General features: G+C 41.4%; 1 protein-coding gene across 5 annotated transcripts in view; it reads right to left on the reverse strand.

Annotated features, from left to right (window-relative positions):
* Positions 1–27,824, reverse strand: part of LOC127942181 (protein turtle homolog B-like) — an 89,752-nt gene that overhangs the window by 20,889 nt on the left and 41,039 nt on the right. For 3 of the 5 annotated variants that reach the window (XM_052537824.1, XM_052537821.1, XM_052537826.1), the window contains exons 5-17: positions 26,741–26,858; positions 24,818–24,959; positions 22,740–22,885; positions 19,325–19,467; positions 18,183–18,323; positions 17,960–18,076; positions 17,717–17,867; positions 10,052–10,175; positions 4,758–4,933; positions 2,932–3,158; positions 2,477–2,561; positions 1,319–1,480; positions 921–966 (exon numbers count right to left, since the gene is read on the reverse strand). In XM_052537824.1, the coding sequence (XP_052393784.1) occupies positions 921–966; positions 1,319–1,480; positions 2,477–2,561; positions 2,932–3,158; positions 4,758–4,933; positions 10,052–10,175; positions 17,717–17,867; positions 17,960–18,076; positions 18,183–18,323; positions 19,325–19,467; positions 22,740–22,885; positions 24,818–24,959; positions 26,741–26,858 (1,778 nt within the window). The remainder of the gene's footprint in view (positions 1–920; positions 967–1,318; positions 1,481–2,476; positions 2,562–2,931; positions 3,159–4,757; positions 4,934–10,051; positions 10,176–17,716; positions 17,868–17,959; positions 18,077–18,182; positions 18,324–19,324; positions 19,468–22,739; positions 22,886–24,817; positions 24,960–26,740; positions 26,859–27,824) is intronic. The other 2 variants (XM_052537825.1, XM_052537822.1) reach the window with 1 other exon arrangement.

Genomic DNA, 27,824 nt, shown 5'->3' on the forward strand with positions numbered 1-27,824 from the left:
CAGGGTAGGAAGTATCATCAAAACCTTGACCATTCATAGACAGGAGGTGAACGCCACAGTCAATTTAACAAGCAGTAATACATGAACAGCATTTTTTCCCTATAATAACTGAGTATTATATAAATCCCACAGTAAAACACTCATATCTCAAATTGCTCATTAACAGTGATAAAACAAAAAAGCAGTTACAGAAAAATAGAAATAAACTTCAAATACTATTAATGAATGCTGTAAGGCACCATTGAAAATGCAGTGAACTTTTTTTGTAGTTTTTGTTTCCTTTGAAAGACCAAGATTCACACAAACCCGGAAAACCTGGATATACAGTATGAGAAAGCCTAATTCCAAATGTGCGATTTTCAGAACTGGAAAAATCATGACAATGAATAAGATTATAAAACACCATGTGCATTTTGTGCATTGAATATAAATTTAACATAAGTTAAGCCAAGCTCTAAAATGTTTTACTGGATAAATTCATTATTTACCCTGAAGAACATGCAGGCACTAAAACCGAAATCCTGAAATGTGATTTTAATTATAATTGAGTTTTAAACCTTTAAGAAAAAAAAACTTTAAATATTGCTGTGGACAATAGGGGACCTTGAGAACAGTTGAGAGCCATTGATCTATGCAAATTTAAGTGTGCAAATTAAAGCAAACAGACAAGAGAACTATTTAGAATTCCATACTTATGGTAAAATAAAATAAAAACTCCTCTTTGATTAAATTAACCTAGACTACATCCATGAATCACCGGCCTATCACTGAGCAGTAATTAATGGGTCTTCTTACAGGATTTTTAAACGAGGAGGCGTGCCTGTCGGATGCCTTGATTTAAGAAGCACACTCCACTTTCTGTCTGAATAAACTGAGGTGTGAGGGGAGAAGGGGGAAAAGTCTTAAAAGACATTACTTACGGAGTCTCCATGCTCTTTCTGCAGTGTGTTATAGACAGAGGGGGGTCTGTTGAAGAGAAAACCAGATTAGAGGTTTCAGACACGCATAAAAAGACTCATTTCCTGATGAAAAGCATCCTGAAAAATGTAAAGAAATTCCGCTGCATCATCAGTTTTGTGATTGTGGCAACTGCCTGTTATTTTAACCTCTTCATTCTACAAGGAAACAAGATTATGGGAACGTCTTGAAAGTTAAACATCATGGAAAGTTTCTCAGTGTTTTCCAGAACTACTTAGATAAATCATTAAAAAAACGACCAGTCTGTTTGAGTCGCAAGTCCATCTGTAGGGTAAGATGTGAAGGGCATGGGGTTGGATGAGAAAGAGGAGGACATTCTTGCCGCGAGGGCACCACTGACCTCGTCTCCGCTTGAGCTTACGCCGTCTCTGTTTGTTGACGAAGCAGGCTGCTAGCGTGCTGAAGAGGATGGCTGCTGCCAGGAAACAGATGGTGGCCACAATGCCTGCCACCACCGGCCGCGCCAGCCCCTCGTCTGGCACCTCAGGCAGCGGAAAGTAGTCTGAAAGACACAAACAAGCTCGCATTCAGCACACACACACACAGCAGCTCTTTCAATGTTAGTGTGGGCTGATTTAGTTTACAGAAGGAAAGATTTGAAAGACTGAAACAGAATGAAATACTCACCTATCTCGATTCATAAAAACATTCAAAATACATTCAAAATCACTGTGGGAAGCTTTGAGAAAGGAAAGCAAAGACTGAATGGCAGCCTTGTGTTTATTTTGACTTCAAGTAGTGACTGAATTCTGACTGCATTACATAAGCTAATCTACTATTTATTAAATTCAACCTTTCAAGGGTGACTGTCAATAACTGGAAAGTGGTAACAGAACTAGGACTGTCAATAAAATAGAAACGATTATAAAATAAATCTTAATCACAAAAAAAAAAAACATTATTTCAAATAAATATAGTTCTAATCAGCATATTAGAAAGATTTCTGAAGGATCACATGATGCTGAAAACTAGAGTAATGACTGCTAAACATTTAGCTTTATCATCACTGAACAAAGTACACTTTAAAAAATATATTAAAATATAACATATTTTAAATTGTAATAATAATTCAGAATATTGCTGTTTTACTGAATTGGTGATCAAATAAATGCAATCTTGGTGAGCGTAAGTGACTTCTAAAAATAACTTCAACTTTCTTTGGACAATATTTATTCTTCAATTTGGAATTTCAGTAAACTGTGGTTTGAGAGATTTAAATTTTTTTTACAGAAACATTAATACAGTTACTAGAGTGAAAAAAGAGCACAATAAATACAATATTTCTAAATATGGACTTGTTTTATTTCCCCAAAATGATTCAAACAAACTGTGCAATTCATATTAAATCCAGCAGATGGCAGCAGAGTCTCATCAAACCATGATTATTTCAGAATCTATTCCTTCCATTAATGTCACTAAATAACATGATATTATGTGGAGTAAATTTCAGTACATTTTCAAAAACCATACGAAGTATAAAAATCCTCAGAGCACTGACCTGTGCTAGAGACTCCCACTAGGTTACTGGGCTCACTGACAACGTCCTCCATAACCGCCATCACTCTGAACTCATACCAGGCCTCCTGCAAAACAATGAGACATGAAAGTTTAGTTCTAATAGATTAGAAAGCTGCAAGGAGTTTGAAATAATTTAAATGAATTTGCATCTAGATGTTAAAAATATATTTAAAAACTAAACTAAAAAGCAAAAAAAAAACATTAGAAACACAAAGAGAAATCTACTCCTTGAGGGAGATATTCCCAACTTTTTGCTTTTTGTTTCACCAAAATAATATACACTTATAAACATGATTGTGACTAAGTGATGACTAAACCTTTATTGTTGGGTGAATTATTCTTTTAGCGAAACAGTATTAGAAATCACTTTTTCACTGGCAGGAATGCCAATACGAGCCATATGTCAGTCTTTTGAAATAGCCATCACAGACATACCTGAACCAGGTCTCTAGCCAATAGCTCTGTCTCTGCAGCAGGGATTGCATCATCAAGAACATCCCACCTCTCCCCGAGACGGAACTCCATGATGTAGTGATCAATTCGTGACGTGTGATTGGCTGGAGGGATCCATGTGAGTAGGACTCCCTGCTGTGTCCGGTTGGCTGTGAGGCACCGTGGTGGGGTAAGCAGCACCAGTGGTTCTGGGGTACTTATAGGAAATACTAGAAACAACAAAGTAAACCACTGGTTCATTTTAACATGCTGAAAAACCATTTCTTTCTTATTAGTGTTGAGCTACTTAACATATTTTGGAAACAATATATATTAAATAAATAAATATATTCAGTGCATCCGGAAAGTATTTACAGTACTTCACTTTTTCCACATTTTGTTATGTTACAGCCTTATTAATACAAAATGGATTAAAATCATTATTTTCCTCAAAATCCCACAAACAATACCCCATAATGACAAAAACAACAACAACAACAACAACACATGTACAGTACTGTTCATAATTATTCTTTGCTCAATACTTTGTTGATGCACCTTTGGCACCAATTAATGCCTCAAGTCTTTTTGAGTATGATGTTACAAGCTTGGTACACCTATTTTTGAGCGGTTTCTCCCATTCATCTTTAAAGGACCTCTCAAGCTCCATCAGGTTGGATGGGGAGTGTCAGATTTTCAGATCTATTCATAGATTTTCAATCGGGTTCGAGTCTGGGCTCTGGCTGGGCCACTCAAGGACGTTCATAGAGTTGTTCCATAGCCATTACTTTGTTATCTTGGCTGTGTGCTTAGGGTGGTGTTCCTTCGCCCCAGTCTGACAGCCATAGGACAACGGCACCAGTGTGCTCACCACACACCAGCTACAAGGGCTGGTGGTGGCAATTTGGCCTGGACACCCTATTACTATACTGGGGTATTAGGACCTACACAGACCCCAGGATGAGCACACCCTGCTGGCCTCACTAACAACTCTTCCATCAGCAACCTAGTTTTCCCAGGAGGTCTTCTATCCAGGTACTGACTAGCCTCAACCCTGCTTGTCGACTCGACATCACGTGTGCCAGGTGTCTCGACAAGCTACAGCCAATGAGAGAGCAAGGCATGACCAGTGGAAACAGGATGCACCAGATAATAATGATTTTAATCTATTTTGGAATAAGTCTTTAACATAACAAAATGTGGAAAAAGTGGAGCACTGTCAATACTTGTCTTTAAAAATATGTCTTCACAGCAGGGTTATTATAGTTAACTAAAACTAAAACTAAATTTATTAACCTAAAAAAAAAAAAAAAAAAAAATATATATATATATATATATATATATATATATACACACACACACACACATTTTGGTTATTACAATAAAAAAGGACATTTTAAATGTAACATTAACTGAATAAAGTTAAATAAAAAAATATATAAAAAACTTTTTCTTTCAGCTAGTCGCCAAGGCAACATTTCTCATTTTAATTCAGTTAAACTTGATGTACTAAAATTTATAAAACCAAAACTACTAAAAATTACAACAACAAAAAACACAACAAAATTATCAAAACTTAACCTAACATTTAATTTAAAAAAATTAAAAACAAATTATTACAATATCAATAAAAACTGTAATAGTATCTCAGTGATACTAAAATAATACAGTTTTTCAGTCACTTTTGGTCAACTTGGTCAAGCAAAATAAATAATATAGTGTAATATAGTTAGGATCATGTATTAAAACCGTTAGAAGTCGGAATAACAGCATTTCTGTCAGGCAGAGATGATCTTGTCACTGAAAGTTGTATCATGTAGGTGGCCAACCTAGTGTGTTCACAGTGACGACCTCGCTGAACGGGCCCGTCCCCAGTTTGTTCTGGGCCAGGACGCTGAATTGGTAGGCCGTCTCAGACTCCAGGCCTTGCACCAGGAGCCAGTGCTGGCCGCTGGGCACAGGCATGGACAGCCAGTCATGTGGTCCTAACTGCTCCCTCTTCACCCTGCAGGAGGAGTCACATGCACAGATGGAAAGAGTTCAGAGCGGCACAAGCATACATGCACATACGCTCCAATAATGATTGCCATGTCGCTCACGATACTGATGAGAGCACTGCCTGTAGCTAGACGCAAAAAGACAGCTTGTTTGGCTCAGTGTGAGTGCTCAGTGATATCCAATAACACAAAACTGTCTCACGGTTTCCCAGTGGAAATTCCGAAGGATGCAATTGCATTTTGACTGCTGATCTTTACAAACATATCCTCATAGATCTTCAGTGTGACTTGTATGCCCTACAGCCCTTTTTTAATATATGGCTTTAAAGGAGTCTTATGGACAATACATCTCCGTTAGAAAACAGTCAGAATGGCTACAATGTTGTGGAGAAGTGATTTTTTTTTTATGTTGGCAATGTATTGTTTGCCTTAGAGTGTGACATCATGTCCTGTTGCACATGTCCATTGCAAGTAGTTTTGCATTCTCAAAGTGCACCTACAGTCAGCTTGCTTCATTCTGATAAACTGCTGCCCTTGGCATGCATGGAATGGCTCCCACGGGACGTCCTGACTAAATTCACACTGAAATTATTATATATTCAAATATAATATATTTATTATATATATTCCGTCTTAAAATAGGACAATCCATCATAAAAGTTTTAATGTTAAAAAAATATTAATATAGAAATGATAAGTCTAATATAAAAAAAAATGATATAATAATAGCAATAATAATAGTAATAATAAATAATATTACATTAAAAAACTTCTAGTTCTCTCTCTCTCTCTCTCTCTCTCTCTCTCTCTCTCTATATATATATATATATATATATATATATATATTTCAGTTGTTCATTTATAACATTAGAAATATAGAATGAATTTCCACACCAAAAAATTATTTTGAATACATATATATATATATATAACATTAATTATATATAAATAATTTTCACATAAAAAATATTGCAATATTGTATGTTATAATATATATATATATCGTTCTAATACAAGAAGCAAGAAGTTGGTCAAGAAAGTTCAAAATGTAATTTCTCTCACAGAATGCTGTGCTAAACACAAGGCATCATTTGAGATGTTGAAATTTCACTGTGTTAGGAATATTGATGACTTTCAAAAAGAAAACAGTAAGGAATTGAGTGCTTACGTCATTCACCCCGATCCTATTGGTGAGTCATAATATTCCATTGAGGTATAATTGATCACTTCCTTCATGCCCTTATAGCATAATTCACAGGCTCTTGAGATGTGTGTTATTCACAGCATCTCAGCGGTCGCTCAGCACCTCTCCTGCAATGCACAGGAAGTAGCAGGAACACGCCAACTATCTGCGTCAACAAGGCTGATGGAAGCTGTTGTTTAATCTCACGTGGGTCACCTTTAAAGGCCATTCACACACAACCTTTAAAGCATGAGTCACACTGCCCAATGCTTCAAATGACACCTTTAGTCAGCTCTTGGCACAGGCCTCCGATCGCATGGGCACCTGTGGTGGACACATCAGGCCAGAGGATAAGGATGATCTAAGAAGTCGGAAGCATAACAGTGAGGAAAGTCTGGCCCTTGGGTGAGGATTAACATGCTTTCATCCTCCATGGGGCTTCTATTCTTCTTTGGCTTTTGGATGTGTGGAAGGACTCAAGTTAGTACTCAGTACAGACTCTGAACTTTCGGGTGAGAATTCACATCAGTGTTTTTCAATCTAAAGCAACTTTTATTTTAATTTTTATTTTTTTATAATTGCATCCTATTCATCCTTAGCATGAAGAAGATGGAAAACAACAATAAAAATATATATACATTTATTAATATATGCCACGATTCTTTCAGTTAGAGTTGCAATGTCTATTGCAAAAATATATATAAATTAAACATGAGAGTAAAGACTTACATTGTTACAAGCTGTTCTTTTTAACTTTCCTTTCATCAAATAATCCTGATAAAAATATGTACAAAATATTAAGCAGCACACAAACTGTTTTCAACTGATAAGAATAACAAATGTTTCTTAAAGGGGGGGTGAAATGCTATTTTATGCATACTGAGTTTTTTACACTGTTAAAAAGAGTTGGATTCCCATACTAAACATGGACAAAGTTTCAAAAATTAAGTTGTACGTTTGAAGGAGTATTTTTGTGCCCAAAATACTCCTTCCGGTTTGTCACAAGTTTCGGAAAGTTTTTTTTTCGAGTATGGCTCTGTGTGACGTTAGATGGAGCGGAATTTCCTGATATGGGTCCTAAGGCACTTCTGCCGGAAGAGCGCGCGTTCCCGTATAGCACAGCACTGAGAGCACAACAGACATTCACTGATCAGAGCGATTCACTGATCAGAGCGATTCACTGATCAGAGCGATAGCGTCATGAAAAGTCACAAAAGAAGTGTGTTTTTGGTTGCCAGGGCAAGACAACCCTGCACAGATTACCAAAAAAAAAAAAAACAGCATTAAGGGACCAGTGGATGGAGTTTATTTTTACAGAGCATCAACGGAGTTGTGCAAGTGTTTTTTTTTGTTCCCTGCATTTCGAAGATGCTTGTTCACAAGGCCCAGTTTGACGACAGATTTGCGTATCGTTTATTTCTTAAGGATGATGCAATCCCAACGAAAAAGGGTCACGATCGTGTGTTGGAACCGCAGGCGGTGAGTAAAACTGCTTTAAATATCTCTGCCTCCTTGTTAGTGCGTCCCCTCCCATGCCAGAGACCCGGGTTCGAGCCCCGCTCAGAGCGAGTCGTTGCTGCTGCTGCTTTCGTTCAGTTTCAGCCTCTGGATCTGATTCTGGATCATAAATAAACGGCTGAATCTGACTGAAAGCCATGGTTTGTTTTGAATGATGGGTTTTCCCTCACGGTAATGTCACAGCTCCCAAACGCTCCCAACGCAAAAGCCTATTCGCGCTCGTGATTCTTTAGCTCCGCCCACACGTCACGCCTCCAGCCGGTCGTGTTTTTCCGAGGAAAAATCGGTACAGACTATCTTTCTCTTATGAATTTAATAAAACTAAAGACTTTTTGGAGTTATGAAGGATGCAGTACTACTCTATATGTACTCAAGATTAACAGGATATTGAGTGAAAACGAGCATTTCACCCCCCCTTTAAGTACAAACTCAGCATTTTAGAATGATTTCTGAAGGATCACGTGAAACAGTAACAGGAAGTCAGAACACAACAAAAGATGTGTTGAAAATACATAGTATATAAAACTATACACACTTCTCTTCCCAGGCCATATAATCCTTAAACTGTCCTCCATTTCTCCTCCATATAACAGTCATGCATGTCTCTAAACTCTCAAACTAAATTTCATTACTATTTATAGCTCAAAAAGGAGTGAAATCTGTCTCCAGGGCTTGCGACATGCTAAACCTGTTCATGCTACATTCCCATGAAACACTGCTGCCATCTGTCACCTGGTGTGACACTGCAGAATTATGTTCTAAAATGAGCAAGTACCAAATATCACTAAAAAAGACAGTTTTTGAAGGAGATTTAAAGTCAAACGTTTGAGATGTTCTTGCTCGTACCCACCAAAGCAAACAAACAACGGTTATAGCGAAGCATGTATCATTCTATAGGGGAAGGAGCACAGAAAGCTATAGAATGCTGATATTGCGAGTGAATATCGAAGAGGACAGCGCCACACAGGGAACAGAATCACAGGGATGCAGAAGCACTGGCATGGGCAGCAGAGAGATGAAGAGAGGCATGATTAAGCCAGAAGCGAGAGTTTGCCATTATGGAACAAGTCATTAAGAAAAATACCTCAGAGGCACCTCTTTAAAGCCTGGATGTCACCTTCCCAAAGCAAGTAATGAAAACTTTTCAAATTATGATACAGTAATTACTTGCAATATAGTTGGTTCTCTGCGTATGGTTAAAATATCAAAACTGTGAAATATCACTGAACTGCGCGAAGGCACAAGACAAAATCTTTACTTTAATAAATACTTTTCATGCATAAGAATCATCAGAATCTCTCAGGGCTCTATACTGTAATGTACCAAACTGTACTGTATGTACAAACTGGAAGATCACATCTGAGAAGTTCTACTGGACTTAACATTGTTTAGAAAATTACACTTGATGTTTTCTATATTATGATTAACACTATGTGCAATATGTTCATTTCTGCAATTAATCCAAATTATGACAAAAAAGTGACAAAAATCATGATACACAATAATTATTAATTATCCCTTTGGATAAACAAGTCTGTTAAATGTAAATGTAAATATCTAGCAAATGTAATAAAATGACCGTTTCAATCCACTTCACAAGATTGTTTTATTTTACCAATAAAAAAAATGTTTTGGAAAAAAAACTGGGGTTGAGACAAAGATGTAGTGTGAACTTCTACTTCTAAACATGTACTGTTAAACTCAAAATAAATATTACCCAGACATTTATATTGTCTTTGAAATGAAAATTTGGTCATCGTTTACCTACACTCATGCACAAAAACGTACATTTCTTTTGAAAAAGACCTTCTTGGCAGAAGAATGTTCCCTTGGCAACTTACTGAAATAAGTGAATTATTTTTAGTGTGCTGAAGTGTTTAAAAAGCAGTCGAACTGCACACGACACCAACATTGTCTCGTCAACTTAATAAGGTACTTTGCATGCAGCTCGACTCATAACGACTCTGTGGAGGGATTTTACTGCCGTATCATGCCATTCCAATTCTATCATTATGAGTCTGATTAACATGGCCAACATGCTAACTAACTGCTCGTAGAACAAGAAAACTCAATAAAGAAAACAGTGAATCTAGATTACTCATGGATGACTATCTTTGTTCAAGACTTCCAGTATGAAGAGTTTGAAGAATGTTACATAAAACTAGAAATTAATTATATGCCATGCCATATTATACCCATAATTATAACTCTTACAACTCTTAACATTTTAGCTGCACTGACATTAATTTGAACAGCATGTCCGACTCATGATCAGAGGGCCCTGCTGGTCATCTCACCCCTAGGGGGAAAGGTTTCGCCCCATTGCACAAAGTGCCCCCAGATGTAGCAGCCTCACAGCAGCAGCGGAGCTCAGGTCAACAGTTAGGAAAAGAAGCAGAAAGCAAAGCATGCTGGGATGACTCACACATGGCCGTACCAGACTGAGAATGTCTGCTCAAAGCCGCCGTCGTAAGCGGGCTCCCAAGAGACGTTGGCCGAGGTCGTCGAGACCGAAACATGGACTTTGGCGGGGGGGTGTGGGCTTGTGCCTGTGGGAGGAGGACAACTCGTGTCACACTCGATATAAACACACACTTGTAAACAAAATCTAAAGCAAGGTCACATATTTTATTTTTCTGTGTCTGTATGTCTGTAAAAAGCCCTCGGTCAGAGCCATTAGATCACTTGTCTTAACACAAACACTTGGGCTAACACAAACAAACAGACTCTGTGTGCATCATTTATTCTTAATCTTTTTTTCTACAGCTAACCGTTAGCCAGTGGGGATGCTTTTGAGGAAAATCCTTTTGTTCAGAGAGCTTTTTGAAAGGAACTCACTGAATAGCTAACAGTTTAACCTAGCAGCTGCTGCTTAGCTACTAACCAGCGTCCCAACAGAGTTTCTTTAGCTGACAGTTTCACTGCAGCCACATAAATCCAAACATGCCCTATAGCACACTGGACATCTGGACATGCCAAAACAGTGGGCAGCAATATAAGGACTGAGCTAGCAGTGTTGATCTACAGCTGCACTATAACCACTTATAGATAAAGAACATGAGGGCGTCAGAAATTGCACTACTTTCCTCTATTGAATTTATAAGATATATTCTATGTAGAATATATTCTATTAGAAGAGTTTAAGTCTGCATGCACATATACTTCAAAGTAAGATACTGCATAGCTTAATAGCAATACCAAGTAATCTTTACACCAAGTGTATTCTTTTGACAAGTGCTATTAATGTGATGTGCTTTACATGAAATGAAGACACCAATCATATCAATGTCCTAGAATGAGCTACATTAATATAATGAAGGTGATTACCAAGATAACAACTAACCTTCTCAGAAAACATGTTTCATTTTTTTCAAAATTTTTGATATACTATTTCTAGATAACGTCTCGGTTACGTATGGTAACCCTCGTTCCCTGAAGGAGGGAACGGAGACGCCACGTCGGATGACCGACGAATATGGGATATCGCTTCGATAGACCAATCTACTTCGAGTGTAAACTAAACGAGCCAATGCACATTGGCATGCAATTATTGCATCCAGCTGCCGCTGATCACTGCGTGAGTATAAGAGGGCAGCAGGTGCAATGCATACCAGTTTTTCGCTGAGGAGCCGAGCCGGGAACCCGGCAGCTCAGCGGCGGTACAGCAACCATGGCGACGGGACGTGGCGTCTCCGTTCCCTCCTTCAGGGAACGAGGGTTACCATACGTAACCGAGACGTTCCCTTTCAGTCGGTCACTCTCGACGCCACGTCGGATGACCGACGAATATGGGATCCCTATCAAAGCGCCATGGGTGCTGCCCCTTCCAGTGCCCTGTGCGAGCCGCCTGCGCCCCTATTAGGTGTAGGCCGGGGCTCAGAACAAGTAGCTCCACTCACCATTGTCAAAGCACTACCTCACTGGGTGAGATTGGATAACACTGGGAAAACGTACCCGGTCCGCTTGGAGCCGGGACGCTGCGGAAGCCCCATCCTTCCCAAAGGAGGTCTCGGAGGCAAATACACATATAGCATCCGTTTAGGAGTATACGGAGAAATTTGAGGTGATTAAAGCCCTCTTGGGAAGGCAGAAGTCTGCCGGGGAAACACGGGCTCTAAGGCTATACCGTGGACTATACACATACGAGTACCGCTTAGGTCTCAATATGGAGCCCAGCCTTCCATGGTTCTCACGGATTCATCATGAAGGCCTGGCGCCGGACGTTCCGCCGCGTCCAGCTGCCTAGGGTGATGGAGGAACTCAACAGGGTCTACAGTTCGGACACTCTGGAGCAGTTTTAGCAAGCCGACACTAACCGGGGCCTCTCAGTGCCACTACCCGTTTGAGGTGAGAACACAGGAGGATACCGGCTCTACACGAAGGCTATAGAACCTAGCGAACGTGATAGGGGTCGCCCAGCCCGCAGCTCTACAAATATCTGTCAGCGAGGCGCCCCGAGGATGCAACACTTCTAGTTGAGTGAGCTCGAAGCCTGAACGGGCAGGGCACATCCTGAGCCTGATAAGCCAGGGTTATGGCATCCACAATCCAGTGGGCCATCCTCTGCTTAGAGACGGCATTCCCCTTCTGCCGGCCTCCATAACAGACAAAGAGCTGGTCTGAGGTCCTGAAGCTTTGCGTCCGGTCCACGTAGCACCTTAATGCTCGAACAGGACAAAGCAAAGCCAGGGCTGGGTCTGCCTCCTCCAGGGGCAGCGCTTGCAGGTTCACCACTTGGTCTTTGAAGGGTGTAGTGGGAACCTTGGGCACGTAGCCAGGCCGGGGCCTCAGGATTACCTGGGAGTCAGCCGGCCCGAACTCTAGGCACGAATCGTTGACCGAAAATGCATGCAGGTCCCCTACCCTCTTGATGGAGGCCAGTGCAAGCAGGAGCACAGTTTTCAATGAAAGAAACTTTAGCTCAACTGAATGCAAAGGCTCGAATGGGCCCTGCTGTAGTGATTTAAGCACTAGAGACAGGTCCCAAGAGGGTATACAGGGGGGCCGGGATGGATTTAACCTCCTGGCCCCTCTAAGGAACCTGATGATGAGGTCATGCTTACCCAAAGACTTCCCATTCACAGGGTCATGGTACGCAGCAATAGCGGCAACCTGGACTTTGAGGGTGGAGGGAGACAGCCTTCGCTCCAACCCTTGCTGCAAAAAGGATAGCACGGCCGCAATCGGGCATCTTCGGGGGTCTTCTCGGCGAGAAGAACACCACTCAACGAACAGGTTCCACTTCAAGGCATAGGCGTGTCTCGTAGACGGTGCTCTTGCCGAAGTGATGGTGTTAACTACCTCTTGGGGTAGGTCACCTAGAACCTCCGCATCCCGTCCAGGGACCAAACATGGAGTTTCCAAAGGTCTGGACGCGGGTGCCAAATGGTGCCCCGTCTCTGAGTCAGTAAATCCCTCCTCAGAGGAACCAGCCAAGGAGGGGCTGTCGAGAGGAGCACTAGTTCGGGGAACCAGGTCCGAGTAGGCCCATATGGCGCTACTAGCAAGACTTGCTCCTCGTCCTCCTGGACTTTGCACAACGTCTGTGCGAGAAGGCTCACTGGGGGAAACGCATACTTGCGTAGGTCCCGCGGCCAGCTGTGTGCCAGTGCGTCCGTGCCGAGAGTTCCCTCGGTCAGGGAGTAGAAAGCCTGGCAGTGAGAGGTCTCTGGAGCAGCAAACAGGTCTACCTGAGCGGCTCTGAACCGCCTCCAAATCAGCTGGACCGTCAGGGGATGGAGTCGCCATTCTCCCGGGAGCATTGCTCAAGACAGCTCGTCGGCTGTACGACTGAGCAGGCCTGGAATGTGAACAGCACGAAGTGACCTCAGAACCTTCTGACTCCAAAGGAGGAGGTGGCGGGCGAGTTGCAAGATGCGACGAGAGCGCAGACCACCTTGGTGGTTGATGTACGCAACAGTCGCAGTGTTGTCCAATCGGACCAGCACAGGCTTGCCTCGTAAGAGACCTTTGAGACGGTTCAAGGCAAGGTGCGTTGCTAACAACTCTAGGCAATTGATGTGCCACTGCAGCTGCGGGCCCGTCCAAACCCCTGAGACTGCATGCCCGTTGTACGTGGCCCCCCCGGCGGTGGTGGAGGCATGCGTGTAAACCACAGCATGCCTGGAGATCTGCTCTAGGGGCACCCCTGCCCATAGGAATGCCAGATCTGACCACGGAGTGAGGGTTTGGCGACAGGCCGGTGTAACTTGGACCCGGTGAGTGCCGCGCTTCCACGCCCACCTCGGGACTCGGCCATAAAGCCAGTGCCGGAGCGGTCTCATATGTGATAGGCCGAGCGGTGTAAGTGCCGCTGTGGCCACCATATGCCCCAGGAGCCTCTGAAAGAGTTTCAGTGGGACCGCCGTCCTGCTCTTGGACGTATTCAAGCAGGCTAGCACCGACCGCGCACGTTCCTCTGTGAGGCGTGCTGTCTGTTCGACCGAATCCAACTCCATACCGAGAAAAGAGATCCTCTGCAATGGTGAGAGTTTGCTCTTTTCCCAGCTGACCTGAAGGCCCAACAGGCTCAGGTGCCGGAGCACCACATCCCTGTGCTCGCACAACTGATCTCGAGACTGTGCTAGTATCAGCCAATTGAGAATGCGAACACTCTGCTCTCTGAGAGGAACGAGAGCTGCCTCCGTGACTTCCGTGAAGACACAGGGAGACTGGGACAGCCGGAAGGGCAGGACCTTGTACTGATATGCTAGTCCTTCGAACGCAAGCCGCAGAAAAGGTCTGTGGCGCGGAAGTATGGACACATGAAAGTACACGTCCTTCAGGTCGATCGCTGCAAACCAATCTTGGGGACGGACGCACCTGAAAATGCGTTTCTGTGTCAACATTTTGAACTGTAGCCGATAGAGGGCCCGATTCAAAACTCGCAGATCCAAGACCGGTCGTAACCCACCGCTTTTCTTGGGTACAATGAGGTACGGGCTGTAAAGCCCCTTCCTCATATCGGCTGGAGGGACCGGCTCTATCGCGGCCTTCGCCAGTAGGACTGCGATCTCTTTCCGCAAGACAGGGGCATCGGACGCTTCCACTGTAGTGAAGCGGACACCGCAAAGCTTGGGGGGAAGCCGGGCGATCTGAATCGCATAGCCGAGGCTGATGGTTCGCAGAAGCCAGCGAGACGGGCTGGGTAGCGCTGACCAGGCGCCTAAGAACCGTACAAGCGGGACCAGCAGAACCACAGCCGTACCCGCAGTGGGGCAGCGAGGTGGAACACAGGGGCCCAACTCGGGCGGCTTGTGAGCAGGCCGGAGTGTGATGCGAGTGTGGGGTGCAGGGCTCACCTGGTTCCACGGGTTGGCAGAGGGTGCGTGAGTAGGGCCTTTGTTGACGCTCTCGAACCGCCCGCAGCTGCCATCTGGCGAAGGAGGAGGATGAGTGAGGTCCGGTGCTTGGCCGTCCGCAACTCTCCGTGCCCTCCTGGGACCCAGAGAGGGAGGAAACTACTCTCCTGTCGAGATTTCCAAATTCTCCGCCTGGCCCTCCTCCAGGGGAGGGAGAGGTGCCTACACCATCCCCCAGAAAGCAGCTACCTCTCTCTGGGTCACCCGTCCCAGGGCCTCTTGCTCTTCTGCTTACCGTCAGGTTTGACGGGGGCCAGGACGGGAGGGGCAGCCTGCCTGTGCCCAGCTCAACGGCACCACTTGGAGGCTGCTGCAGATGCGACGCGTGAGCAGGGGCGGATGCAGGGGGCTGCCCTCGGCGACGAGCAGGCTGGGGCACTGCAGCCGGCGGGTTCGGAGCTCTTCCAGAAGCGCTGGATCGTGACCACCCTCGTGCAGGTCTTTCAGTGCCTTAGCCTTGTGCACCTGCAGTAACGCCATAGCGTGTAAGGCGGAAGCAGCTTCCCCGCAAGCCACATAGGCACTGCCGGTCAGACCAGACAGGTGCCTACAGGCCCGGGAAGGGAGCACCGGGTCTCCACGCCAGGAGGCGGCGGACTTAGGACACAATTGCATCGCTACCGCCCGCTCCACCGACGGGATTCCTGAATACCCCTTCGCTGCACCGCCCTCGAGGGTGGTGAGGGAGGAGGAGCCCACCGGCTGGTTTCTGGCAGTAAAAGGTGCCATCCACGACTTGGTGAGCTCGTCATGCACTTCCGGAAAGAAAGGCACTGGGGTGGGGCGCTGAGAACCAGCGCGCACCACCCCGAGAAACCAATCATCCAGCCGTGAGGGCTCGGGACGCGGTGGGGGATTCCACTCGAGCCCTACCCTCTCGGCGGCCCGGGAAAGCATAGCTGCCACTTCGGGATCCGAATCAGGCTTTGTCACCATCCCAGAGGACGGTAGCGCAACCGAACCGTGATCCGACAGCTCTCCCTCCGATGCTGAGATCGACATCTGGTCGGGGGGAGTCCCACTGGATACCGCTGGTACGCTCCTTGAAGAGGGCCCAGCGCGTTCCGTGGGTTGCTCCACTGGATCGGAGGTGCTAGAGGAGTGATGGTCCCCAGAGGGTTGGTTCCCTGCGGGGTTTGCCACCACTGTGATCCTCAAACCACTCGCGCTACTGCCGGAAGTGGTTCTCGTCTGTCGGCCACCAGAACGAGCCCCAGATCGCGGCCGCGGCAACGGGACTCCGCCCCCCTGAAGGTAGCGGAGCCTGGTTTGCAGCTCCGAGATGGTCATATTCCCGCAGTGAGAACATGACTCATCCACGAAAGCCACCTCAGCGTGCTCGACGCCCAGACACGTGAGGCAGCGATCGTGACCATCACCCGGTGCCAGGTAACGACCGCACCCAGAAACGCACGGGTGAAACGGCATCCTTATAAGGACGATCCGTCGTCTTTATAAAGACGCACCCGTGAAGCTCTTTTAGAGAAATTTGCTCTTTTAGGAAATGCTCTTTTAGTGCTGAGGCGCACAGGGGAATTGGCCGCTTGCAACACGACAGGGGTAGTGCAACCTGAAGTGTGCAATCCACTCGACACAGGAACGACCGCCGCTGAAGCGCCGTCTCGCCAACACACGAAGCTTCCGAGAGCGTGCTGAACCCGTAGTTCACAGCAAACACAGTTGAGCAGAGCGATACTAACGCTCGGCTCCGAAGCGAAAAACTGGTATGCATTGCACCTGCTGCCCTCTTATACTCACGCAGTGATCAGCGGCAGCTGGATGCAATAATTGCATGCCAATGTGCATTGGCTCGTTTAGTTTACACTCGAAGTAGATTGGTCTATCGAAGCGATATCCCATATTCGTCGGTCATCCGACGTGGCGTCGAGAGTGACCGACTGAAAGGGAAGGATTATTATTATTATTATTTTATTATTATTTAGATAATTTGGAAAGGAGTCATTTAGACTTATTTGTGGACCTGTTAGACCAGCTCACTGAAACAAAAGTCCTTATAGAATCATTTGCTCAACATAGTTTTAGTGAAAGTGAACAGGAGTTACTGCTAAAACTAAAACTATTCAAATGAAATAATAAAATTACCATAACTTAAATAAAGCTGAAATAAAATCTTAGTATTTATAAAATACTACATGAAAAACTAGAACTAAAAAAAATTAAAGTGGAAATGCTACCTTGAAACTGAAAAAAAAATGTAAAAAAAAAAAAAAAAATAGAAATAGAAAAGAAAACTTTTTTTTTTGTAAAAATAACAAAAGTACATAACAAAATAAATAAAAATTATGCTAAAATTACAACAAACTAAACATATAGAAATAACAGGTAATTCAAAATACTAATACTAATATAAAAAAATAGAAATAATCATTAGCCAAAAAGGTATTTTACATCAGAGCAGAACTAAAAAAATAAATATATGTATATATATATATATATATATATATATATATATATATATATATATATATTCAATATCGAAATTTCCATGATTAAAAAAAAAATTCAATGACTGTGGGAATCCAGAGTCAAAGACCAATGGTGTCCTGCAAAATATAAACTAAAATCTTTGTGCACCTTTAAGGAAAATAACACCTTTAAGGCTTGTTGATCTAATTTGATCAAAACTCATCACTGTATGGAAAAATCACTTTATCGCAAGTCGTGTTTGCGCGTCATGGGGTAACTCTATTTGTCTCAACACCTCATACCGATTACTAGGAGGTGCGTGCTGGCAGTGATGCTCGTGGCGACATTGGAGGCAACACACTCCCACTCCCCATGGTCCTCCTTGCTGAGAGATTTGAACTGTAAGCTGCCTCGTGGTAGGACATTGTGCTTGCTTCTGCTGGGCTTCCCTACCTTCTCCAATAAAAGAAAACATTTCTAGCAAATACTTCAGTTCATTCAATGATACATGATCCTACTTAAGGATCCTTAAGGATGTGGCTTACCTTTCTCCATGTAATGTTGGGGAATGGGTCTCCTTCTGCCTCACAGGGGATGACCAGCTCTCGACCAGCCTCCTGCCTGTACTCCCCTCCAGGAACCACCAGAAATTTGGGTGGGTCCTATCCATTGCAAACAACACATTATACTGATGCAGATAAATGATATAATAAAAAGGTAAATAAAGAAACGTTAACTCAAATAAAACCTACAAGTAAAATTTTTTACCTTTAGCACCAGAGGGGCGGGAGGGGACTGTCCCATTGTACCGAGGCTATTGTAAGGCACACAGGTGTAGGTGCCGAGAGAGTCCTCTGTCACCTCAGACACTCGAATACTTCCATCTTCCATTTGGCTCCAGCCAGGGTACTGCAACAGAGAGAAACATCAGCACACATACAATCAGCAAAATTGTTTCCCATATCTCAAAATCTACCATTCTGCAACAAAAATAGCTCTGTTCACAGCGACCTGTTTTTTGTGCATGTCTCTTTAAATGCTGATGTGCTCTGCTAACCCCGCCTCTCTCTTCCGTTGAAGAGGAAAGATAAAAATCATAAAAACATGCACTAAAAATTTCATTTTCTCCTGAAATCAGAGCCACTGTAGACACACTGAATTTGTTTTGTTTTTGATGGTAATGTACCATCGAATACACCTAAATTAATTTATGCCTGCGCAAATCATTTTACTCCAGACTGCTTTCTGAAAGAGAGACACTTCAAGGCAGGTTTTGCTAAAAAGTTCAAACTCAAGGATGGATCAGTACCCACTGTTTGTGATCCAGCTGCACCTCCAGAAGTAGTAAGGCCTTCACTTTATATTTCTTATGATTATTTGCAAATCCCCTTTCCTCTTCCATGTGCTCATTAGCACTTTTTATAAAGACATGCACCAAAACGGGTCACTGTGAACAGAGCTGTTTTTGACACGGTCAAACCATTGAGGATTTTTTTTTCTTGTTATAATGGTTGCTATACCCCTGACAAGCCATACAACTATTGCATTCAGCGAAGTCAGTGGAGCGAATTTGCTCTCAGAGCACTTTAGATGTAACATGACAAGCCTGCACATTTTCAGCTACATGGCCACTATCCTCAAAAGCCAACTGTACTGAGGAAGAACAGGGTTTGAGAATGAAAGTGATATCCTGTTTCTTCACTAAGGTCAGTCATTCTACGTTTTGCTTTATAGCATATGAAGTGGAGCCAGTGATCTTTGTCTGTGTGAGACTTTGAGATCAATGTGAAATGTGAATGAAACCCATCACACACAGCTGAGAGAGAGAGAGAGAGAGAGAGAGAGAGAGAGCTGAGGCCCACATGACAGCATCTGTGAAAACACTGAGATCACTGTCCTGCTGGACTCACCTTCTCTATCCGCAGAGGCAGGCCGTCTTTTTTCCACTTCACTGAAGTGACAGGCGGGTTGGCATCCACCGGGCAGCGGATGAACCCCGGCAGTCCGATAGCCACGTAAATAACGGGCGGCATGTTTACAACACGGGCAGGGTCTACAGGATATAACGAGATAAAAACATTGAATACAGCATAAGCGCTGTTATAAAGAGATGTTATAAAATTAGACATTGTTAAACTGTCAGACAGATGAGAGGAGTTTGAACTGGATGTCTCTCTGAGCCATTAGTCTGGAACATTAACACAGATCCTCTGAATAAATCAACTACGGTTGGAGAAGTACACTAATAAAGAACTTTTCGCTCTTACGTACTTAAAATGAGAGTGTGAAATGAGGCAGAAAGGTCTGAACTAGCTCACACTGAGACTGGTATGTTATGTTTTTTATATGTTGTGTTTAAAATATGTTTTTTTACAGAAAATGTGAGATGTGTTTGCCCATGCATAACTCGATGGTAGGGTGTTGTGGGCTGATTTTAATTGAGAGAGCCACAAAAAAGATCCCAAATCCCTATGAAATTTTTGTTTTGTCACTAAATTTGGTTTACATTTTCAATTGACTAAACAGGGAGTGTTAAGAGTAAGAAAGCATTTCCCAAGGAAAATTAATTGGCTTCCAAGGCACAATAATGGCATTTCTAATTGTATAAAACAATTTCGATTTTGAGAGATAACTATACAAATATTTAGTGACTACAATATTTATTTTACTGTAGAACGGAGTCTTAAGTTGTCTCATCATTTAAAAGTTTAAGGTCAGTAAGATTTAATAATGACAATAATAATAATAATAATAATAATAATTAATAAGGATGCATTGCACTAATCAAAACTGTCTTTTTTTTCAGACATTCTGACATTTATGTTATTTAAAAAAAAACTATATAAAATAAATGAAGTTCTTTTGAATTCAATTTTTTTCCTCCAGAGATTTTTTCAAATTGTCCACAAAAATATTATGCTGCACAACTGTTACTTAATCCCCAAATCAGCATATTACAATGATTTCTAAAAGATCATAAGAACATTAAGCTTTGCAATCACAGGATTAAATGACATTTAAAATACATGAAAGTAAACAGTTATTTTATTTGTTAATAATATTTTATAATATTACTTTTAACTGTACTTTTGATCAAATAAATGCAGTCTTATTGAGCATAAGCTCATAACCAACCCCAAACTTCTGAATGAAAAAATAATACATAAATATAACAAATAAACACCATGAATAACATATTATTTGGTCAATCAACTGCATGTACAGAACTGTGCGATATCACAGGCCATGAAGGGAAAAAAACAATAAATTTTGTGAAAAGCCACTATTAATTAATTTGAGCAAAAAAGCATGAACAACAGCATTATTTATATTCTTTATAATGTATAGACAACATCTAAAGCAAAGTGTATCAATAATACTGTAAAAAGAGATTCAGTTGCATGTGACTCATAAACCACAGTCTCTTATTAGTGAAGACTCCAGCCAACCGCAGCATGCTGGAGAACGAGAGGGAGCGGTGCTCCGAAACGAACACTTTGAAGAAATCCACCGCTCCATCTTATCGCTTAGCAAAGTGCCAGGGTCTATTTTTAGACCCTGTGTGGAGCTGAGGGACGGGATGGTGTGTGGAGTGGACCAGAAAGAAGTGTAGAGTTGAGAAAAGAACAGAAGGGAGTCGTGAGGATGGAGGACAGGAATGCTAAGGCAAAGAAAAGGAAGAGGAGGAGGAAAGAAAAAAACCTAGGCAGTCTTAATGCATGGAGTAGACCTGCAATGCCGGCAGACGTCCAACGGGGCCGCCATCGCCCATGCTAACAGCCTGCCGGAGTCTGCAGGTGATGTCACTGCAGAGAAGAGGGCTTCCACACAGGATGATGTCATCCCTTTAAATTCCCCCCTCCTTTTTTCTCACTTACTGTCAAATACACTTTCCCTGTGCCTCTGCTCGCTACACACATGGGCGGCCAGGCTATGTGCCAGCGGATAACACTGTTTCAGAGGACAGGTGAAAATTCCTGCAGTCTGGGCTTTCTGCTATGATGTAATCCCTTTCCGCCACTTCAACCGTGCCAAGCTGGTCCGACACAGGCTTCCTCCCAGAGAGGGAATCTGAAATGTCTGTTGCCTTGGATACCACAGCCACTTCTGCAGCGTTCATTCCCATCGCTATTTACTGCAAATGCAACATGTTTTTTTTCTACAATGTCTAGAAACCCGTGTTCTTTGCATCCGTCTGTCTGTGTGGAGGACGTGAGCCGTGACTGAGTGATCTGCTAGCTTACTGACTCAAGGTCACTGTTTCAATTCTGTTTCAGACTCCGGGGACGGAAGGCCATTCCAATCTCTCGGTTGCAAATAGAAAGTATCAGCCTGCCCAACAGTGGCATTTGAAGCTAATACACCCTCGTGCCCATGTATTGAGATGGAATATGACAGGAGACTAAAGTAACCCTTTCATCCATTACAAAAGATCACTCTGCAAGTAAATCTGTTATATACCACCGTTATTCAGCATACATGTAAACGTAAAAATGATTTGCCCCAAGATGAAAAGGCATAATGTGCTGAAGGAGAGTTAGACCACTGTCATAGATTTAGGATCAAGGAGAATTCCTCTATTATGTCATGTATGACATAACGGAATACAATAGGAAATTGGGAATCACTGCTTCATCTAAAAAGGATTTGTTACAGTGAATGGCTGTCATTGTATCATAAGTAATACAGGACATCATCATTTAGTATAAATGACCTACACCAGGAAGTCTTAAAATCATTTGCATTAGTGTTTTGAATTTATGTATGTATGATTATTATTATCTGTTTTCATTTAATTATTTTCTTGATTCATTAATTTACAACAAACTGGAAAATTTACTACAATGAATACTTTATTCTTTTAATTCAACAATTTATTTATTTGTTGGTTTATTTATTCAACTATGTATTATTTACAACAAATTGGAAGAACATTTATGGCATTATGACTACAAGGTCACTAATCAAATGTACTGTATGCAAATTTGTGAAATTGTTTACAAACGTCAGATGTTCTTAGTTTTAGAAGCGCAATATGGTTTGGGTCATTCTAAAATCATGCTGGATAACATACATACATGATGATCACATTCAACAAAACAGAAGTTTTTCAGATTTTTGAACCCACTGTATGTTAAGCGGGATATATTGACAAGAAGTAAAAATACCAAATCGATTGTATTCTGGCTGTTTCTCGCCTACATACTGCAGTTGTAGTTCAGCATCTGAATTTGTAGGGGCACCAGAAAAGGACAAATGTTTTCAGATGAAAAACAAAGATGTAGTGTTTCTAAGATCTAGTTGTGTATCAGTAGACTGACTCACAATGCACTATCAGGTACGCTGATGCAGAAGGTGGGCGCCCAAGGCTGTTACTCGGGCTGCAGGTATATTTCCCAGCATCCTCAGGTTTCACCTGGGAGATGATGAGTGAACCGTCGATCAGAATACTCACTCTGCGCTTTAGATCACTGGAGAGAGAAAGAAAGATTGACAAAGAAGAATCGAAAGGGAAAGTTGAATTAGCATCAGTAGTAACGAATAACACAGTTTACACTACTTACAAGACGTTATTCCCACAAAGCTCTTAGCTTATACATACACTACCGTTCAAAAACTTGGGGACGGTAAGATTTTTAAAAAGAAATTAATACTTTTATTCAGCAAGGACACATTAAATTGATCAAAATGATAGTGAAGACATTTATAATGTTATAAAAGATTTATATTTCAAATAAATGCTGTTCTGTTGTAAATAATAATATATCCCGAAAAAAATGTTTTCAAAATTGATATTGATGTACCAAATTAGCATATTATAATAGTTTCTGAAATATATTGTGACTGAGTAATGGCTGCTGAACATTCAGCTTGTTATCACAGGGGGGAAAAAATTAAAACAGAATTTTTTTTTTTTAAATTATAGTAATATTTCACAATATTAACTGTTATTTTAAACTAAATAAACACAACCCTGGTGAGCCTAAGAGAGATCTAATACATTAAAAATAATCTTACCGACCCCAAACCTTTGAACAGTAGTGTACAGTATTTTTTTTTATTTTCCACTTACTGGAACAACATAGTTTGTAAATAATGATTTTTTTAAACTATCCCTATGTATTTAAAATAAGATAATAAAGCACAATTCAAAGCTTTATGAATTACAGTCTACTCTTTCAACAAGAACAGATGGGCTGTCCGGGACAGATGTCAGAGGACAAAAAAAGAAAAAACAAAAAGAAAAAACGCTCCAGTGGACATAATGCTTGTGTGGCTTCTATTCTTGCCTGTGCTTCCACCTGTCCTGCTGCACAGAGCCTCTGTTAGAAAAGAAAAACCATAATAACCTTTTTCTATAGAGTGAGAGGCCACCCAGGAGGGTGTCTTGGATGGCTCAGTGCACCACTTCTTCTAATCAGTGCTAGCGGAGCGTATGATGACACAAGTGCTATGACACTATGTGTCTCTATGTTTACAAGACTATCCTGCTGTTACCTTAGAAACATGCTATTGCTTAAGTCAAATGAAATCAGTTGGTCTTCATATGAGGTGTTGCTTTCTGTGTAAAACATTCCCAATTAGTCACTTAGAAGGCCTCAAAGTATTTCAGTTCGTCAGAACGCTCATGAAGGTGTTCACAGGGAAAGTGAGACGCAAATGAGACCATCTGAGGCGTGACTGACACATGCACGCAATGCAAACACAAGTGAGAAACACATAACAAACTGTCACAGTGAACTTGATAGTGCTTGATAGAACTTGATTTCAGTTGTAAGGGGCTCACACTTGGCACTAAATTAATCTTTTTTTGACTGATAACTTTTAAAAAATAAATGTAAATAAAAAAATGCATCTTTTTATCAATGGATGAACACCACAAAATAATCAAATTATCAAATAAATTCAGCCCTGGTTTTATAAAAAAAAAAAAATTCTGAGAAGAAAAAAAAAAAGAGTGTGGCAAAAACAAAAAGACATATAAATGTAGAATTGACAAAAGTTAGAATTGCGAGATTTTTTTTTCCAGGAATCTTTAAAAAGAACAGCATTTACTTTTATTTTTTATTTTTTATAATATCTATAAAAAAATCTATACAAATTATCTGTAAAAAAAAACACCAAATCTAACTGACGCCAAACTACTGAACAGTAGTGTACAGTGGTGGTATTTAGTTGATTTTGTGCACCTATGATAACATTTCGTTTACTATGAAAATGTCACAACACAAAGGTTTACAAACGGTTTAACCAAAGCCTAAAACAGTTTCACAATGGCCATAGTCCCTAAAACTCACTGATGCCTCAATGATGATGATGAAAATACATGGACTGTGACAAACTCCACATGGACACACGACAGTGGGGGTATGGTACAGTAATGAACCCGATCATAACTTTACTTCTTGAAGTAGACATTATCTTCCTCCCAGAACCAGGTGTACGTTAGGTTGCCAGGATATGCCTCAGCCTGACAAGTGAAGAATGCGTCCTGGGATATGTTTACGGTTATGTTCTCTGGTGGTGAAACAATAAATGGGGGTCCTGAAATAGAAAAGAGACACATAATAAATCAGCATTACATATCAGGATGTGTCACATCCTATTGGAGCATATAGCAATCTTCAAGTCCCCTTCAAAGTTAAAAACAATAGAACCGGAGAAAGATTTCATGTAAAAGTTTCTAATAATAGATATTTGCATGCTGTCATTTGTATTCAACAGCTGTTAGACAATGTCAGTTGATTGTGGAGTGAATCATATAATATTGGATTCATCAATATTTCATTTACAGTAGTGTACATGCTGAATACCGAATGATATCATACAGAATGAGATAATAGAGATTTAAATGAGGTTAATAATGTAGGTTCCGCTCAGCTGTACTGTACATATTTGGATCAGCTATCATTTGAATATCATTGGCCAAGATGATAAGATTTCTACCCAGTGTGACAATCTGCAAAGGCCTACCCACAGATCTCACTCTACCGCCCACTGTGGGCATGGTTTCAGTTGGCAGTGCCAGTGTAAAGAGAGGGCTCTTCTGTGGAGAAAGCCTGCAGAGAGCTCCCCGACTCTACAGATGCTCTCCGTCCTGCTCGACAGCACACACACATAACACTTCAAAAACAAACCCGCTAGACCGCCAACGTGTCTACAAAGCAATGTTTCTGCAACTTGCCTCTTTTATGTCTCAGCTGTTGATTTTTGTTTCAACTAACAGATTTATTTTTTTTGTTTAGTGAAGATCTATATGATACTAAAATGTCAATTCTTTCACTCAGTTTTGCATTCATTTATTTTTGATATTTCTCAACTGAATTTTATGTATTATTTTATTGTTTGACCCTTTGACATCTTCAAATGTGTGATAAAGTAGTACAGAGATTTCCTGAAAACCTTCTTGGTCTGGTCCACAGTTGTTAAGTCATTATAATAAGAAAGTTTCTCATTATCATTAATTACAGCATTTAATTTCTTTACCCAACTATGGCAGAAACAGGTTTCAATACTAAAGCACACCTTCACCAACACCAAATCATTTTAGCATTATAGATATTACAATTAAATGGCAGGTATTACAGTGATTCACTTTTAAACCATTCAGTACAGTGGGTGAAAAATTAATTTAAAAGAAGCATGTAGTTTTTGAAAAAATGGAATGTCATTTTATGACTGCATTGATTTTGATGCTGGTTTGACTGACATTTGATGGGACAAAAATAGGAAGGAGTGCTTTATTGTTGTCTAGAAGTGTGAATAAGGTGAATAAAGAACACTGTTGCCGAAATCTGCCACTGAAATCTACTGAAATTGTAATCTTTTGACAGCTCTTATATTTGTATAAAAATCTTAACAAGTAAAGTAAATCATATGTAAATCATAGGTAGGCCACAGCCACTAATTTTTTTATTAATACACACGCACACACAAAAAACATTACAAATAGACAATGAAAGTTATAAATCCATTGCGTTACTGGGTTAAATGCTAACACGGCATGCTAAAAGCAGCAGACAGAACAGATAGGGAACCCAACAGGAAAAAGCTTCTTTGGCAACACTATGGTGGAAAAACTCTTGTCAGTGAAACCATTACTGCTTTATACTGTACCAGACAGCCAACATATGGAGTCCAATTATCTCTGTAGCTCTCCAGCATGGGTGCCATGCAGCATGCAGCTTTGCAAGCATGACTGTACACACATACACAGACACACAGAGGACTGTTCAGACACACCGCACGGCATGATAGTGATGTCATTCAATCCATAGCGAACTATAGTGTCATGAGGAAACAGTTTAGGTCAGATATGGTGCTACCTTGGACAAGTAGGCGTGTGGTATGGACGGCTTCTCCCTGCTCGCTGTACGCTCGGCATGTGTACGCTCCCCTGTCCTCACGGCTGATGGAAACAATCGTCAGGCTGCCATCACTCACCTGTGGAGAGACGTCACAGCATCACCTACTGAGATACATATCACAATAATCTCATTAACATAAAGAAAATGATCCCACTGACAAGCGACGGCAATCACACACATCACTGTATGTATGTATATATTTGTGTATATACTGTGTGTTTCTATATACATAATATTGACTGCTAGAGGTTAAAATGGGCACTGCAGTCCAAAATAAAATTAAAAATGGGAGAACGTTGTTCCTCCTCTGACTCAATGCCCATGCAAGTTGCCAGACTGAAAACACACAACAGGAATGAGTGTAAATGAAAATGGAGTGTGACAAGCCTTACACTGTAAGTTGATTCAGAGTTGATTTCTATGCCTCTGGTCATGCCAAGGCTGTTTAGGGTGGGTAAAATCCACAATTTCTGACCCAATTTGTTGGGTTGCTTTCATGGCTGCAATACGTTGTGTTTTCCACCAACTGGCAACCCGTGGTGTCAAAATACTATTGGGTAAATTGACAGTGGGTTGAATCACACTAACCAAAACAAAAACAGACATTCCAACACAGAACGCACATTTCAAAGTAGAATAACTGGCTGTAGCATTGTTTTTCTGAGATACAAGTGTCAACTTTGCATGTTTCCTAAATGTCTGCAAACATTTTTATGCTTCAGTATTTTATGCATTAGTACATTAAAAAAAATACATAAATCACCTTTTAAAATTACATTTTTTGGTTTAAATTATTATTTTTTTTTTATTTACTTTGATTCAGTGCATATACTGGAAAACAAGACAAAAAAAATACTGATCAAGAAAATGACTTTGTTTCAGGGAAAGTGAGTTTCTCTGAAACTTCTATATATATATATATATATATATATATATATATATATAAATCATGATTTAACAATCTTTCATAAGTCAATATAAATCTCCCTTTTGCTCTTTAAACAGCTCAGGAGGGTTTTTTAAAGTCTATCTGCTTCAAGTC

This window comes from Carassius gibelio, chromosome A21, assembly GCF_023724105.1.
Source record: "Carassius gibelio isolate Cgi1373 ecotype wild population from Czech Republic chromosome A21, carGib1.2-hapl.c, whole genome shotgun sequence".
In the NCBI taxonomy this organism is placed as follows: domain Eukaryota; kingdom Metazoa; phylum Chordata; class Actinopteri; order Cypriniformes; family Cyprinidae; genus Carassius; species Carassius gibelio.